Below are 15,116 nucleotides of genomic sequence, written 5' to 3' on the forward strand. Positions count from 1 at the left end.
AATGAGTTGACTTTTGAAAATCTCCTGGACATGCCTATGTTAAACTTATGAACTATTATAAAGACTATATCCTGTTTGCCAAGTTGTCTTGCACTCTTTGAATAATACCTAATCTCATCTCTATAGTATCACTACAGCCTGATAGCATTTTTTATCCTTTTGCTACTGTTTAAGTATAAAGGTCCTTAAACAGGTCCATTTGAAGTTACTGACTTCTCCTTTATCACAGCTTTCTGAGACATTACGAAATAATGATTCCTGTGCCACTGCTGAAACTGAATACCATTCAGTGAGTCTGAACGCCATCTGAATATTTTCTACTGTTTTCGAGAAATTTCAATGTATTTTGATGTCACATGTTTTTACGGATTTTCAAGTGTCTTATACGTAGTCCCCTGGTATATTTGCCATAGTTGCCCTTTTGGGTCTGCTGCTTTGTCAGCCTCTAAATCCAGTATTACTTGGAGTAAGCCATTTAAAAGAAGAATAGCTTATCTTTCTTTGTTATGCTACCTTGGCCTGATTATTCTTTATCAACACAAATGCCTGTTCTTTTATGTAAGCCTGTTACGCATATGATGATTATATTGTGTATTTAAATTGTACATTGCGAGACTAACCCCTAAAAAAAAAAAAAAAAAGTCTAATGGTGGGGACCCCCCCCATAAGACTTGATTCAATCTGAGCACAGCAAAAGTCTGATATTTTATGTAACTTTTATATTTACAAATACTGAATTAGTGTAAGCGACATCTGATTAAAAGGAAAATGTTGATTTCATTACAAATACATTTTATAAACATATTCAGAGAGCTCCCGTAGTGTCCATAACGGGGTTGAAGACTTATAGTGCCCATATCTCTAAATAATGACCAAAATTAATAGGAATTTGATGCATGAGGTGGGAAAATATGTTTTTCTGGAAGTTAAATATGTCATCAATGTTGTGGGTTGTTCAGGAAAGTAATACATATTGGTAAAACATATAAAAATGTGTAAGCCCCAATCGTTCCGGTTTCGTGGAATGACTCAGCTGCTGAGATACTGCTGCAGGTGCATTAGTTCGCTGCTCGAGCTCAGATTAAAGAAGACAGATCTCCGCGGGGTAAGGGTTTGGTATGAAACTGATTTCACCTTAGCCTCAGGGGAATTTTTTTTTTTTTTTTTAATTTTTAAAATTTAAATTTTTTTATGTTGTTCAAATGACTCTAAACATATACAGCTGATGAGTGGTCCGCCATCACATGTTCTGCTAGCGCGGGGCATATTGACATATGGCCCCATTTACACTGCATGGTTCAAGTGACCCAATTCCGATTTTTTCCTATCATGTGGCACAGATCGGATATGACCGGTGAACGTGTAAGCAGGAAAAAACCGCATGGATTCAGATTTTCTCAGATCGGATTCAGGCCTCATTCATATGTGGTAATAAATCGGATATGAATCGGATACGCGCATTTTGCGTGTGCCATGTAAGCAGACAAATCGGATATTCCCCAGTAAATGCGAGTCGTACGTCATTAAAAAAGTGACGTCAACTCAGGTGGACACCACCAACTGAGATCACATGACTTATTATAAGCGCGATGGAGGACGAAGGATACACACAGTGGAGCAATGCCAAGGTTTCATGTCTTTTAAGTCTTTGGGGCGAAGAGACAGTGCAGGCAAAAATGCAGGGTTGTAACAGAAATAAATCCGTGTTTGAAGACATTTCACGAGATATGGGGAGGCACGGTTTAAGCGCTTTTTTTCTCCGCCGCGCCGTACGAGACCAATGTTTTGCTGATTTTTTTTGTTGACTTTTCAAAATATTGTGGAAAGCAAAACACTGTATAATATTATTTGCATCTGCATCCATTGTATTTCGTGCTGTTTTACTTCCTTTTCCGGGTCAGAACGTCTAAGTTTGGTAGTTTCAGCAGTGTAGGGTGATATCAGGTAAAATGGGCCATCAGGTAAAATGGGCCATTTAAGGTTTGGGGGTCCCACCCCCTCTGGAATTTATAACCAATGACTACAAAGGATTTCAAACTGTTGTCATAACTGTGCTTGACAAGTAACAGGTAATTTGATTGGTTTATGGTTGCTATGGTGGGCGGGGCAATAATTCTTATCAAGACTGCACCAGAAAGCTGCATGGTAAGTAGCCTGGCATACCAAATCTAACTAAACTATTATAAGGATGATAAATATATAAAAAAACAAACATGCACATAAAAAAACTATGCATAATATCGGTCTTAATGGCATCAATCAGAAATAATGTTGTTAGTTTGGTATAGGAACATATTTTTTGAAAAAGTGATGTTTTTCTTGGCGGCCCAATTTACCTTAACCCACTGAGGTAAAATGGGCCACATGGTTTCAGCTAAAATGGGCCATCATCTGTGTCACTCACAAACACACATACACATGTGTTTGAGTGTGTGTGTGTGTGTATGTGTGTGTATGTGTGTGAGTGTGAGTGTGTGTCTCTCTCACACACACACACTCACCATGACCCCCCCCCCCAACAGTAATAATGGTAGTAGATATTTTATTTACAGTCAGTATGGCAAGCGAGAGGAGAGAAGAGAGGGAGAAGGAAAAAGAGGAAGTGAGAGGAGGAGGAAAGATGAGAGAGGAGACAAACAGAGGAGACAGGAAGTGAGAGAACAGGTGAGGAGAAAGGAATGCAATGGAAATGAGAATAGACAGAAAGAGAGAAAAGAGATGAGGAGCAAGGACCAGAGAGGAAAGGATACAAAGATAAAACAGGGAGGGAAAGTAAGGCCAAACAACTACAATCTGTGAAAAGAGAACCAAAAGAAAAAAAAGCAGGGCAAGAGAAGCAAATCACCTTGCAAAGCCTGCAACACCCACTATGGTGACCTAAATGACCCTAAGGCTACTGAAATTTAAACTTTATTCTCGTAAAATTTAGACTTTATTCTTGTAAAATTTCGATTTTATTCTCGTAGTATTACGACTTTATTCTCGAAACATTTCTACTTTATTCTCGTAGTATTACGACTTTATTCTTGAAACATTTCTACTTTATTCTCGTAACATTTCAATTTTATTCTCTAAACATTTCTACTTTATTCTCGTAAAATGTCAATTTTATTCTCATAAAATTTTGACTTTATTCTTGTAAAATTTCGACTTTATTCTCGAAATATTTCGACTTTATTCTCGTAGTATTACGACTTTATTCTTGAAACATTTCGACTTTGTTCTCGTAGTATTACGATTTTATTCTCGAAACATTTCGACTTTATTCTTGTAGTATTACGACTTTATTCTCGAAACATTTCTACTTTATTCTAGTAAAATTTCAACTTTATTCTCGTAAATTTTCGACTTTATTCTTGTAAAATTTTGACTTTATTCTTGTAAAATTTTGACTTTATTCTCAAAACATTTCGACTTTATTCTCGTAGTATTAAAACTTTATTCTCATAAAATTTCAACTTTATTCTCGTAGTATTACGACTTTATTCTCAAAACATTTCTACTTTATTCTCATAAAATTTCAACTTTATTCTCATAGTATTACGACAACATTCCAAAAACATTCCCACATTATTACCACAAAATTTCAACTTTATTCTCATAGTATTACGACTTTATTCTCGAAACATTTCTACTTTATTCTCGTAAATTTCAACTTTATTCTTGTAAAATTTCAACTTTATTCTCACAATATTACGACTTTATTCTCGTAGTATTACGACTTTGTTCTCGTAGTATTACGACTTAATTCTCGAAACATTTCTACTTTATTCTCGTAAAATGTCAACTTTATTCTCGTAAAATTTCAACTTTTTTCTCGTAGTATTACGACTATTCTCGAAACATTTGACTTTATTCTTGTAGTATTACGACTTTATTCTCGAAACATTTCTACTTTATTCTCGTAGTATTACGACTTTGTTCTTGTAGTATTACGACTTTATTCTTGAAACATTTCGACTTTATTCTCGTAGTATTAGGACATTATTCTCGAAACATTTCACCTTTATTCTCATAATATTTCGACTTTATTCTCGAAATATTCTGACTTTAATCTCGTAATCTTAGATTTTTATTTTTTTTTAACGTGGCATTAAAAGGCCGTCGTACATTTTCAAATCGTTCAAAAAAAAAACATTTTGTTTGTTTGTGCATTTTAATGGCCAGTTGTGTAAGATGTGCAAATGACAATAATTTATAATAGGCCTACCTGGCAAAGTTAAAGTGCTTTTAATGCAATTAGATTACTGGTCAAAAACTAAAACTACTAAGACACAAAATGTCTAAAACAGAACTTCTAAAAATTCATTACTAAAGAGAGACACTTTGTGTTTCCTCTCAAAAGCATTGAAATGTAGTTTCCCTTTCACCTAATTTTATTTCCATCACCAGTTTTAGGTTGTTTGCAAAAGTTTTACTAGCAAACAGAGTGTTTCTCAGAGGATTGAAAAGCATTGAAATATAATGTTTCCTCCCATGTGTAGGGCCTTTGTAGCACTTAAAGGAGTATTTAGGTCTAAAAAATTTTTGCAAATCAATGAGTTTTTTAATGTGTGTTTATTCTTCTCGTACAACACTTTTAGCTTCGATCACATCTTGAAAATGGAAGAATTGATGAATGGTTTAAATTTGGTCCTACTGGGAAAACAAGGAGATGGGAAAAGTGCAACAGGAGACACAATACTAGGACGAAAAGCTTTCAAGTCAAAGAAAACATCTGAATCCGTTACAGAAGATATGGTGGAAGAATCTGGAACTGTCTCCGGTCTACAGGTCACCATTCATGACACACCAGGATTCTCTGACATTAAGCTAAAGGAGAATGACATTCAGCAGAAATACGAGAGCATTTTTCAGAAATGTGAATCAGGTCCCTGTGCGTTTCTCCTGGTCGTCAAAGCTGCCAGGTTCACTGAAGAAGACAGAAAAACTGTGGAGAAGATTGAGAAGCTCTTGGGACAAGAGCGTCTCCAGAAAACCTGGATTCTCTTTACCAGAGGAGATCAACTGGAGGATGAAAACTTGACAATAAACGAGTTAATAAATGAAAATGAACATCTGAAAAAACTCCTTCAGAAATATGACCAGAGATACCATGTGTTCAACAACAAGAAAAAAGGACACAGTGGACAAGTTACACTGCTGCTTGCAAAAATTCTCAAGACGTGTCTTAAGAAAACAGGTCAGTCTTTTTGGTAATGTTCTGGACATTGTCACATTGGTGACAAACAGTCTTACTAACACTTCACATATTTTTTATCAGAAAAAGGAGATGGGAATCTGGAGCAGCCTCCACCAAATGGATGCAAATTAATGTCAAAAAATGCTAACGAATCCATAAGGATGGTGCTCCTGGGTGAAACTGGTGCAGGAAAGAGTGCAGCCGGTAACACCATACTGGGACAGAAGGTGTTCAAATCTGCGGTAACCAATAAATGTTTAAAGAAACGCACCACGGTTGCAGGCAGGATAGCGTCTGTAGTTGATACACCTGATTCAGCTTTTCTCATTGCATTTCCTGCGAACATGAGGTTTACTGAGCGTGAGGGGCAGATTCTTCAGATGGTCCAAATACTGTTTGGAGAGGATGCGTTAAAATACTCCGTCATTGTCTTCACTCATGGGGATCAGTTAGAAGGAGGGTCCATTGAGAAACTTATTGAGAGGAACTGTGCATTAAGACATCTAGTACAGCAGTGTGGAGACAGGTATCATGTTCTCAACAATAAAAACAGTGAAGATAGAGAGCAGGTCAATCATCTACTGCTGATGATTGACAGAATGATAGAGCAGAATGGCGGATACTACACTAATGAGATGTTTAAAGATTCTCAACAAGGGGAAGAACAGCTGACACAAAGGAGGAGGAGAAAAATAACCAGACAAAGAAACTCTGGATATTCTTTTTTATCAGGGGATGGCCATAATATTGACTTGTCAGTCGTTGTAGTTAGTGTAGCTACTGGAGTTGGTCTTGGAGCTGTTTGCGGAGCTCCTGCTATTGGTGCAGCCTTTAGTGGAGCTGGTAGTGGAGCTGGTAGTGAAGCTGGTAGTGGAGCTGGTAGTAACTCTATCTGTGGAATTATTGTTGGAGCTGTTGGTGGTGGTGTTGGTGGGATTGCTGGTGGTGTTGTTGTTGGTGGAGCTGTTGGTGGGATTTCTGGTGGAGTTGTTGGTGGAGCTGTTGGTGGGATTGCTGGTGGAGTTTTTGGTGGAGCTGTTGGTGGTGGTGTTGGTGGGATTGCTGGTGGAGTTGTTGCCTTGGCAACTGCATTGCATCTGTGAAGTCTGTAGAAGTGCAATCCTGCCCCCGAAAAAAACACAGTGGTGGAGCTGTTGGTGGGATTGCTGGTGGAGTTGTTGGTGTTAGTGGGATTCCTGGTGGAGTTGTTGGTGGTGGTGTTGGTGGGATTATGGGTGGAGTTGTTGTTGGTGGTGGTGTTGGTGGGGTTATAAGTGGAGTTGTTGGTGGTGGTGTTGGTGGGATTATGGGTGGAGTTGTTGGTGGTGGTGGTGTTTGGTGGGGTTTATAAGTGGAGTTGTTGGTGGTGGTGTTGGTGGGATTATGGGTGGAGTTGTTGGTGGAGCTGTTGGTGGGATTACTGGGGGAGTTGTTCGTGAAGATTTTGGTGGGATTGTTGGTGGAGCTGTTGGTGGAATTGCTGGTGGAGTTGCTGGTGGAGTTTTTATTTTACTTATTGTTGGGACTTTGGTTTTATTTACTGGAGTATATTTTGTTGCAATTGAGTGTCTAGTTGGTGGATTTGTTGGTGGAGTTGCTGGTGGATTTGTTGGTGGAGTTGTTGGTGGTGCTGTTGAAGGAGCTGTTAAAGGAGCTAATAGATGAGCTAATAGAAGATATTTTAGATTTTGGTAGGATCTAAAATAAATATTTTGTCACAGATTCATATTTGAATCCAGTTATTTATTCACAACTAAGAGACTTTGAGAATTCCAAAGCAATTACTCTACATATAACATTGCAGTGATCAGGCTTCTGTCGATCATTAAACAAGGCGAAAGAAAGTTACAATTAGCATACTACTGCTAGTCAGTAGTACCGGAAGAAATTGGATCATTTTGATGTGAACAGTTTTAACACTAAACACAGTATTTGGTTAGAAAAAAATTCAATGTACAGAATCAGTAGCATAGATTTTAAAAATGGGTAGGGACATATAAAAATATCTATACATGTAGTGTAGGCCAGATCATAAGAGGCCAGGTTTAGCAGTTATTGAATTAACCTGATAGGGGATCAGCCCAACTTAAAATGAACATCTGCCACTTAGATGAAAAATGTAAACTGCCAACACAGTTGACTGATTCATGAGAAACCAGATGTTTTATACTAAAAAATCTCATATAGCATAAAATGTATCATAAAGCATGTTATTCAGCCAATTCCTCAGATGGATATAATTGCATGAGTTTAGACTGTAAACTTTAATTCAGCTTTCACTAACATTAATTTTAACGACTTAATGTATTTGATGAAAAATAAATGTAATGTGAATCATTTGTTGCTTCATGTAGTGTTTTTAATGCTTTTTAAGTATTTGCTCCGTTTGATATTAATAAAGCTTTTTGTTGACATTTTTGCATGACTTCTGTAACCCTGTTTTTCTCTAAATATGAATAGAAGATAAACACACTTTCAATGAGTTTAGATTAAAAAAAAATGTTTTATTCATTACATTGAACAAAAGATTAGAATCACAGGACTGAGTGTTTTAATTTCTTTGTCAAAACAAATCAAAATGGGTCTTCTGGCATTCACTACAGTAACAACAACATGTTACTGCTTATTTGCATACTAAGACATACTATTTAGGTGATTTTTGACAGAGAGATGAAAAACGGCCACCCATACACGTCTTTTGACCAATGAATTTCCAAAAATGTTCAGTCTTGATTACTGAATAACGTTTTCAACGACACCTAGAGGTCAAAGGCTGACCAACACAAGCTAGTATTCGGCACTGACAGGGAAGCGTGAGATTTCAACTGTATGTTTTACGTTTAGGCTATATCTAATCTGCTAAAAAGCATTTCATATTTAGGCTATTATTCTCTAAAAAAGATGACAAGATACAGACTTGCCACCTGTACCACCCTTGTTTTATATGTTACATATAAAACAAACATATTCTGGATAATAAGGCGTATTTACGTAAATGAAATCTTATATAGGCCTATGTATCCTAAAGTATTACATTTGGCCAAAATCTTCGGGCTCACTTTTTAATTGTTCCTCTGCACAGTATAGTCAGAGATGGGTAGATTACAAATTGTAAGCTGTTTTTGATTCCAAGTTACATGACAATGTAATCCATTATTTCACATTTTGGTAATATAATCAGACTACTTTTGGATTACTTTTAGATTACTTTTGAGACAACTCGTTTATCACATTGATTTAAATAGGATAATCTTGTACCATATAGATATAAAAATACAAAGAGTCAGAAAATATATTCCATTTGTTGTAATTATCAACATAAAGTGCATTAAACATTATATTAGATACATCAAGGTTTCTTAAACTGGGGTTCGTAAACTGCAGGAGGTTCATGGGTTTAATGAAAAGCTAACAACAATTAAATCATAAAAACGTAAAATTAAAATAAATCATTTAAAATAACAATCAAAATAAAACATATTAGGTGAAAGAGGTTCAGATGACAAAAAGTTTGGGGATGTCTGCATTGCATGTAAATAAGAAATAACGTGAATTTGTGCATTTTTAATGTGTTTGAAAGACAAAAGCCTTCCAAAGCTATAGTAGCTAGCTAATACATGGTCAAATAAGTTCCTGATAATTCAAATAATGTGTTTATCAGTAGCCTAGTTGATGCAATGTTCTTAAACCTGAAATGATTTTTGTAAATCCAGTGGTCAAATGCTATGTATTCACCTTCTTTGGGTCAATGTCCACAAAACTGGACTTTCTGGGTGTAGTGGTAAACTATTTTAGAAAATTTAAAAGATTAAAAAAAGCAATTAGGGAGAATCAATCAATACTATTGGTTATATTAAATTTATAATTTATTGCTATTGTGTGAATAATATGTAAACATGCAATCAATAAAAAAGTAACTGTAGTCTGATTACAAGTATTTTAAAATGTTATTACAATAATTATAAAATGATTACGTTATCCAGATTGCATGTAATAATCAGTTACTGCTGTTTCAGTGCATTGTCCTTCAACACTGACGCATGCGCAGAGGCTCAGTTCCTGTGTCGCCATGTCTGCTGCGCATGCGCATTATCGGACTCAAGCGGCACTATACACCAGCTGCCGAGCCTCTGCCTCATTCCACCTTCAGCCATTTTAATGATGTTGGGAGCTGTGGGACGCTGCTGCACCGGGGCTTTACAAGCTCTCAAACCCGGGCTGACCCCCCTGAAGGCGCTCAACGGAGCTCCAGCAGCGCTGTTCTCTCGTAAGTACAATTCATTGGTTGGTTTTTAAAACGGTTGGGTTTAACGCAGCTATCCCGACAGCAGCGTCATGCTAAATGCTGGTGCAGGCCGCAAAGTCCTAACCTCGCCGTTTTCCAGTGATTGCTTTCACGCGATGTGCTACGTGTGTGTTGTTTCCTGGTGGAAATAAATCACCATAACGCAATACTTCATTTGACGACGACAGCTCGTTCTGGTGGGTATGAAAACAGGAATGACCTTTATGTGTCACGCGCTGCTAGCTGTGATCGCAGCTCGCGAGGTCACGGTAACGTACAGATAAACACGTGGAATAAGATAACGAGTCAATGCAACCACGTTTATAAAGATTAAGTGCAGACTCCCATATTTTATCGTGCGTTCATTCATTAATCATCGGCCTGTTCTGACTTCTCAGGACGTTGTGCAAACAGAAACTATAGTGAGTAACGTTAATCAAAATAAAAGCGCTCAAGTGTGCATGTTTCAAATGCAAAAAGGTTATCATCCGTGTCAGTTTCACGCGGTATTTCTCCTCCTCTCAGGCAGGGATTATGCCGCTCCTGCAGCTGCTGCCGCCGCCGCCAGCGGGCGCATCGTTGCGGTCATCGGTGCCGTTGTGGACGTCCAGTTCGACGAGGATCTGCCCCCTATTCTCAATGCCCTGGAAGTGGCCGGCCGTGACACCAGGCTAGTCCTGGAGGTGGCTCAGCATCTGGGTAATGAGCCTGAAGCGTCTGCATCTGAATTGCAAAGTCACGATAGATTTGTAAAGTGACAGTTTTTGCTCTTCTTCAGGCGAGAACACCGTCCGCACCATTGCTATGGACGGTACCGAGGGGCTGGTGCGCGGTCAGAGGGTACTCGACACCGGCGCCCCCATCAGAATCCCCGTGGGACCTGAGACACTTGGCAGGATCATGAATGTCATCGGCGAGCCCATCGACGAAAGAGGACCAATCACCACAAAACAGTGAGTTTATTCAGAACACGAACGCAACTTGCCCGTGTTTGCACGCTCCTTTAAGAAGCATTAGTCCTCTTGTGAAGTAGACAGCTGAATGTTTGAGATGGAGGCAGATGTGCTGTTGCTGTTGAGTTGATCGTGAGCTGTTGTTCAGGACTGCCCCCATCCATGCCGAGGCCCCAGAATTCACAGACATGAGTGTGGAGCAGGAGATTCTGGTCACGGGAATCAAGGTGGTAGACCTGCTGGCACCCTACGCCAAGGGTGGCAAGATCGGTATGTGTGTGGATATACTACTGATACAAAAGATACGGCTCAGGTATTTTCTAATGAATGCTTATTCAGCGAGCGTGCGCTAAATTGATCAAAAGTGACAGTAGAGACACTTATAACGTTATAAAATGTGTAGTTTAAATCAGTGCATTTTATTCTTTATTTTCTATTCATCATAGAATACGGAGAAAATTAAGTTCTTTACAACATTTGATAAGTGTTTGGCACCAAATCAGCATATTAGAATGATTTCTGAAGGATCATGACACTGAAGACTGGAGTAAAAGTCAGCTTTGCATCACAGAAAAGGATATAGATTTAAAGTGGAAAAGTTATTTTATAGTATTACTCTTTATTGCATTTGATCAAATAAATGCAGCCTTGGTGAGCGTAATTGTTTTTCAAAAACATTAGAAAGAAATCTTTGATTCCAAACTTTATAAATAAAAAAAAAAATATATATTATGTATATAAAAATATTAATAAACATTAATAACATCCAAAATATATATATATATATATATATATATTAGGGCTGTCAAATGATTAATCACCATTAATCACATCCAAAATAAAAGTTTTGTTTACATAATATATGTGTGTATACTGTGTATATTTATTATGTATATATAAATACACACACATGCATGTATATATTTAAGAAGAATATGTTATGTTTATATATTAAATATATTTATATATAATATAAAATATAAGAATATAAATATATAAATGTATATACATGTAAATACTTTCTAAATATATAATTTATGTGTGTGTATTTATATATACATAATAAATATACCCTGTACACATACATATATTATGTAAACAAAACTTTTATTTTGGATGTGATTAATCGTGATTAATCATTTGACAGCCCTAATATATATATATATATATATAATATAAAAGGGATAATTCACCCAAAAATGGTTGTTTACTCCTCTTCAAGTTGTTCTAAACCTGTATGAGATCCTTTCTTCTGTTGAACAGAAGACATTTGAAGAATGTGTGTAACCAAACAGTCACCGGAAGCCATTGACTTCCATGATATGGGGAAAAAGATACTATGGAAATCAATGGGGACCAGAAACTGTTTGGTTACCATTGTTTTTCAAATTTTTTTTTTTTTGTCATCGGCAGAAGAAATAAATTCAAACAGGCTTGGAACAGCTTGAGAGTGAGTAAATGACCATTTCAGTTTTTTTGGGTGAGCTATCCCTTTAATTGAAGTTGACGTTTTGCTTGTTTTGAATCCTGCTGTGCTTTAGCTAACTAAAGGCGTCTCGATTCTTCAGGTCTTTTCGGAGGTGCTGGTGTGGGAAAGACTGTTTTGATTATGGAGCTGATCAACAACGTGGCTAAGGCTCATGGTGGTTACTCCGTGTTTGCTGGTGTGGGAGAGAGAACCCGTGAGGGCAATGATCTCTACCATGAGATGATCGAGTCTGGTGTCATCAACCTGAAGGACACCACGTCTAAGGTACTGTGGAACATGCACCGGTTAAAATCCATTACCTTAAGAACTGCAGTAAGTTACAAACTCCTCTCGGTTCCCATCAGGTGGCGCTGGTGTACGGACAGATGAATGAGCCCCCTGGTGCCCGTGCCCGTGTGGCTCTGACTGGACTGACCGTGGCCGAATATTTCCGTGACCAGGAGGGGCAGGATGTGCTGCTCTTCATCGACAACATTTTCCGCTTCACCCAGGCTGGATCAGAGGTCAGCGTTGGGATCATTTAGACCCATTTCTTGTCTTTAATCTGAATTGAGTGTTTTGTTGACTGGCTTTTATTTCTGTTCTCTTAGGTGTCTGCCCTGCTGGGGCGTATCCCCTCTGCTGTGGGTTATCAGCCAACTCTGGCCACTGACATGGGTACCATGCAGGAAAGAATCACCACAACCAAGAAGGGTTCAATCACATCCGTGCAGGTACACTTCCTTCTGTTTGCACAGCACACCTGGATCTCTTCATGTTCTACAGTGTCATTGTCTCTCGTAGGCCATCTATGTGCCTGCTGATGACTTGACTGATCCTGCCCCTGCCACAACGTTTGCTCACTTGGATGCAACCACTGTGTTGTCCCGTGCCATTGCTGAGCTGGGCATCTACCCCGCTGTGGACCCACTGGACTCCACCTCCCGTATCATGGACCCCAATATTGTGGGAAGCGAGCATTATGATGTAGCCCGTGGCGTCCAGAAGATCCTCCAGGTGAGCACCAACGAATATGGGCCACGTCTGAGCACTTTGCTCCATTTTTGAATTCCAATCCATGACCTTGTTCTCGCTGCTCTCCGTCATAGGACTACAAGTCCCTGCAGGATATCATTGCTATTCTGGGTATGGATGAGTTGTCGGAGGAGGACAAGCTGACTGTGGCTCGTGCGCGTAAGATCCAGAGGTTCCTGTCCCAGCCCTTCCAAGTCGCTGAGGTCTTCACTGGACACTTGGGCAAGCTGGTGCCCCTGAAAGACACCATCAAGGGCTTCAAGGCCATTCTGGGTGGTAAGTCTCAAGTTTGCCTTCTGTTTTGATTATGGTAATAGTATTTGTTTTTATTCAGTGTTGCTCATCGAGTTTCTGTTTCACTAGGTGAGTATGACGCTTTGCCCGAGCAGGCCTTCTACATGGTGGGCCCCATCGAGGAGGTCGTTCTGAAGGCAGAGAAACTGGCTGAGGAGCATTCGTAAATGAGTCTGTGTAAATGAGTCAGGGCGGCTTGAATGAAATGGCACTTGGTTTGTAACGTCACATTCAAAAACAAATTGTATCTTTATCGCTGGTCATTCTGAGGTTCTATTTAATGTTTCCAATTTGTGAAGATGGAAATAAAACTCTTACCGTGAACTGTTTCTCTTGGTCTTGTTTTTTTTTGTTGTATTTTTTTTCACCTAATGCTGTCCCTATGAAGCCCATTTTGATACATGAGTTTGTAAGGCCTCTAAATAGCTATGATCAAATCCTTGCTAAAGACTCTTACACAGTCTTCTACATGCCCTCTAATTTAATTTTTATTTAGCTAAAATGCTTTTGAGTCTTTATGCTATGAAGTTTCTAATGATTTTAATGAGTGACTACTGTATTCCGAGCCTTATTAACAACTGACCACATGATGGTGCCATTGCACATCACATCGACATGTGGCTGTAGCTGCTGTCAAACTGACCATAACAAATCCAAATCAGCAGTATGTCAATATTGTAGGATATCAACTCACTCACCTTTACGTAGACACTCACTGGAAGGTGGATCAAAACTTTATAGTGCAACTAAACATTGCAACCTTCAATATCAAAACAGAAGTCCTCCAATCAGTAGGTTAAACAATGTGAATTCCTCAGTGCCTCATCTTTGGCCTCTGAAATCATTGGCTATAATCTGGAAAATCTTTTTTTTTGTACCATCTATGCATGTGAAACAGGACCACCAACATGGCTGTCAAAACATAAAGCTGGGAACATATGGACAAGAATTATAAATCAAACATCTGCAGCAATGCCGTTTTGACATTTTCTGTAATTAAAATGTCTCATAAGTGTTATTTTGTAAGATATACTTAATATTACACACAATAGGAATATTTAGACCCATTTTATAATTCTAGGGAATTTCCAAGCTTCTGAATTCTGGCAGCTCAGCATGATTACACAAACTAAACATGTAACAATCCTCTAGAGAACATTGTTAAATATACTTAACGTCCCGTTTCTGTGGAAGGAAACTTGGGGCTTTTTAAAACTATTTATTTCACAGATCATAGAAAAACCTACTGTAATTCTACCAAGTATAGTTTTGCTTTAAATTAATAGTTTTCATTACATCACTTGCTCACCAGTGGATCCTTTGCAGTGAATTGGTGCCATCAGAATGAGTCCAAACAGCTGATAAAGACAAGTAATGCAATGCTACATTTCTCCAAATCTGTTCCCATGAAGAATCAAACTCTTGTACATCTTGGATGTTCTGAGGGTGAGTACATTTTGAGGTGAACTATTCCTTTAAGTGTGTCCTCTTTTGCCCTAGAGAGGCTATAGAGTCATTTTTAGTTCAGAGAAAGTATATCAACCCTGCATGCAAGTGCATGAGGAAACAAACTCACTGCATTTAGAAAACAACAGCAAATTGGTTCTTTTTATTATATATATATATATTTCCGGTTGAATACTGATTTGATCTGACTTTCAGATATATCAAACAAATACATCAGAAATGTCCATAATTCCCATAAATCTATGTTTGATTTCTGTGATTATTTTAAGAGCACAACAGTGTTTTGTTTGTGAGGTCAGTCACATACAGAGTGTTGTCAGTCTTACACTGAGTGTGGAATGAGGCGGAGCTACAGGAGGATCTGACCTCTGAGTTAAAGATTCACTTCTATCTCTGTATTTGGCTTCTGCGTAGCGGATCTCACACGTGTCT

At 38.2% G+C, this 15,116-nt stretch overlaps 2 protein-coding genes across 2 annotated transcripts; both read left to right on the forward strand.

Annotated features, from left to right (window-relative positions):
* The first annotated feature begins 1,028 nt into the window (after positions 1-1,028).
* LOC122146553 (GTPase IMAP family member 8-like) lies at positions 1,029-6,285 on the forward strand. Its single transcript, XM_042765775.1, has 3 exons — positions 1,029-1,105; positions 4,584-5,182; positions 5,264-6,285. Exons 2-3 carry the CDS (start codon positions 4,603-4,605, stop codon positions 6,283-6,285), a joined length of 1,602 nt encoding a protein of 533 aa, XP_042621709.1. The 5' UTR covers positions 1,029-1,105; positions 4,584-4,602.
* Positions 6,286-9,266: 2,981 nt separating this feature from the next.
* Positions 9,267-13,546, forward strand: atp5f1b (ATP synthase F1 subunit beta). The gene is made up of 10 exons (XM_042767008.1): positions 9,267-9,449; positions 9,993-10,166; positions 10,246-10,420; positions 10,569-10,690; positions 11,989-12,173; positions 12,254-12,412; positions 12,500-12,622; positions 12,693-12,905; positions 12,998-13,199; positions 13,287-13,546. The coding sequence occupies exons 1-10, from the start codon at positions 9,341-9,343 to the stop codon at positions 13,382-13,384; spliced, it is 1,560 nt and encodes a 519-aa protein (XP_042622942.1). The 5' UTR covers positions 9,267-9,340; the 3' UTR covers positions 13,385-13,546.
* Positions 13,547-15,116: the final 1,570 nt, after the last annotated feature.

This window comes from Cyprinus carpio, chromosome A11 (assembly GCF_018340385.1).
Source record: "Cyprinus carpio isolate SPL01 chromosome A11, ASM1834038v1, whole genome shotgun sequence".
Classification (NCBI taxonomy): domain Eukaryota; kingdom Metazoa; phylum Chordata; class Actinopteri; order Cypriniformes; family Cyprinidae; genus Cyprinus; species Cyprinus carpio.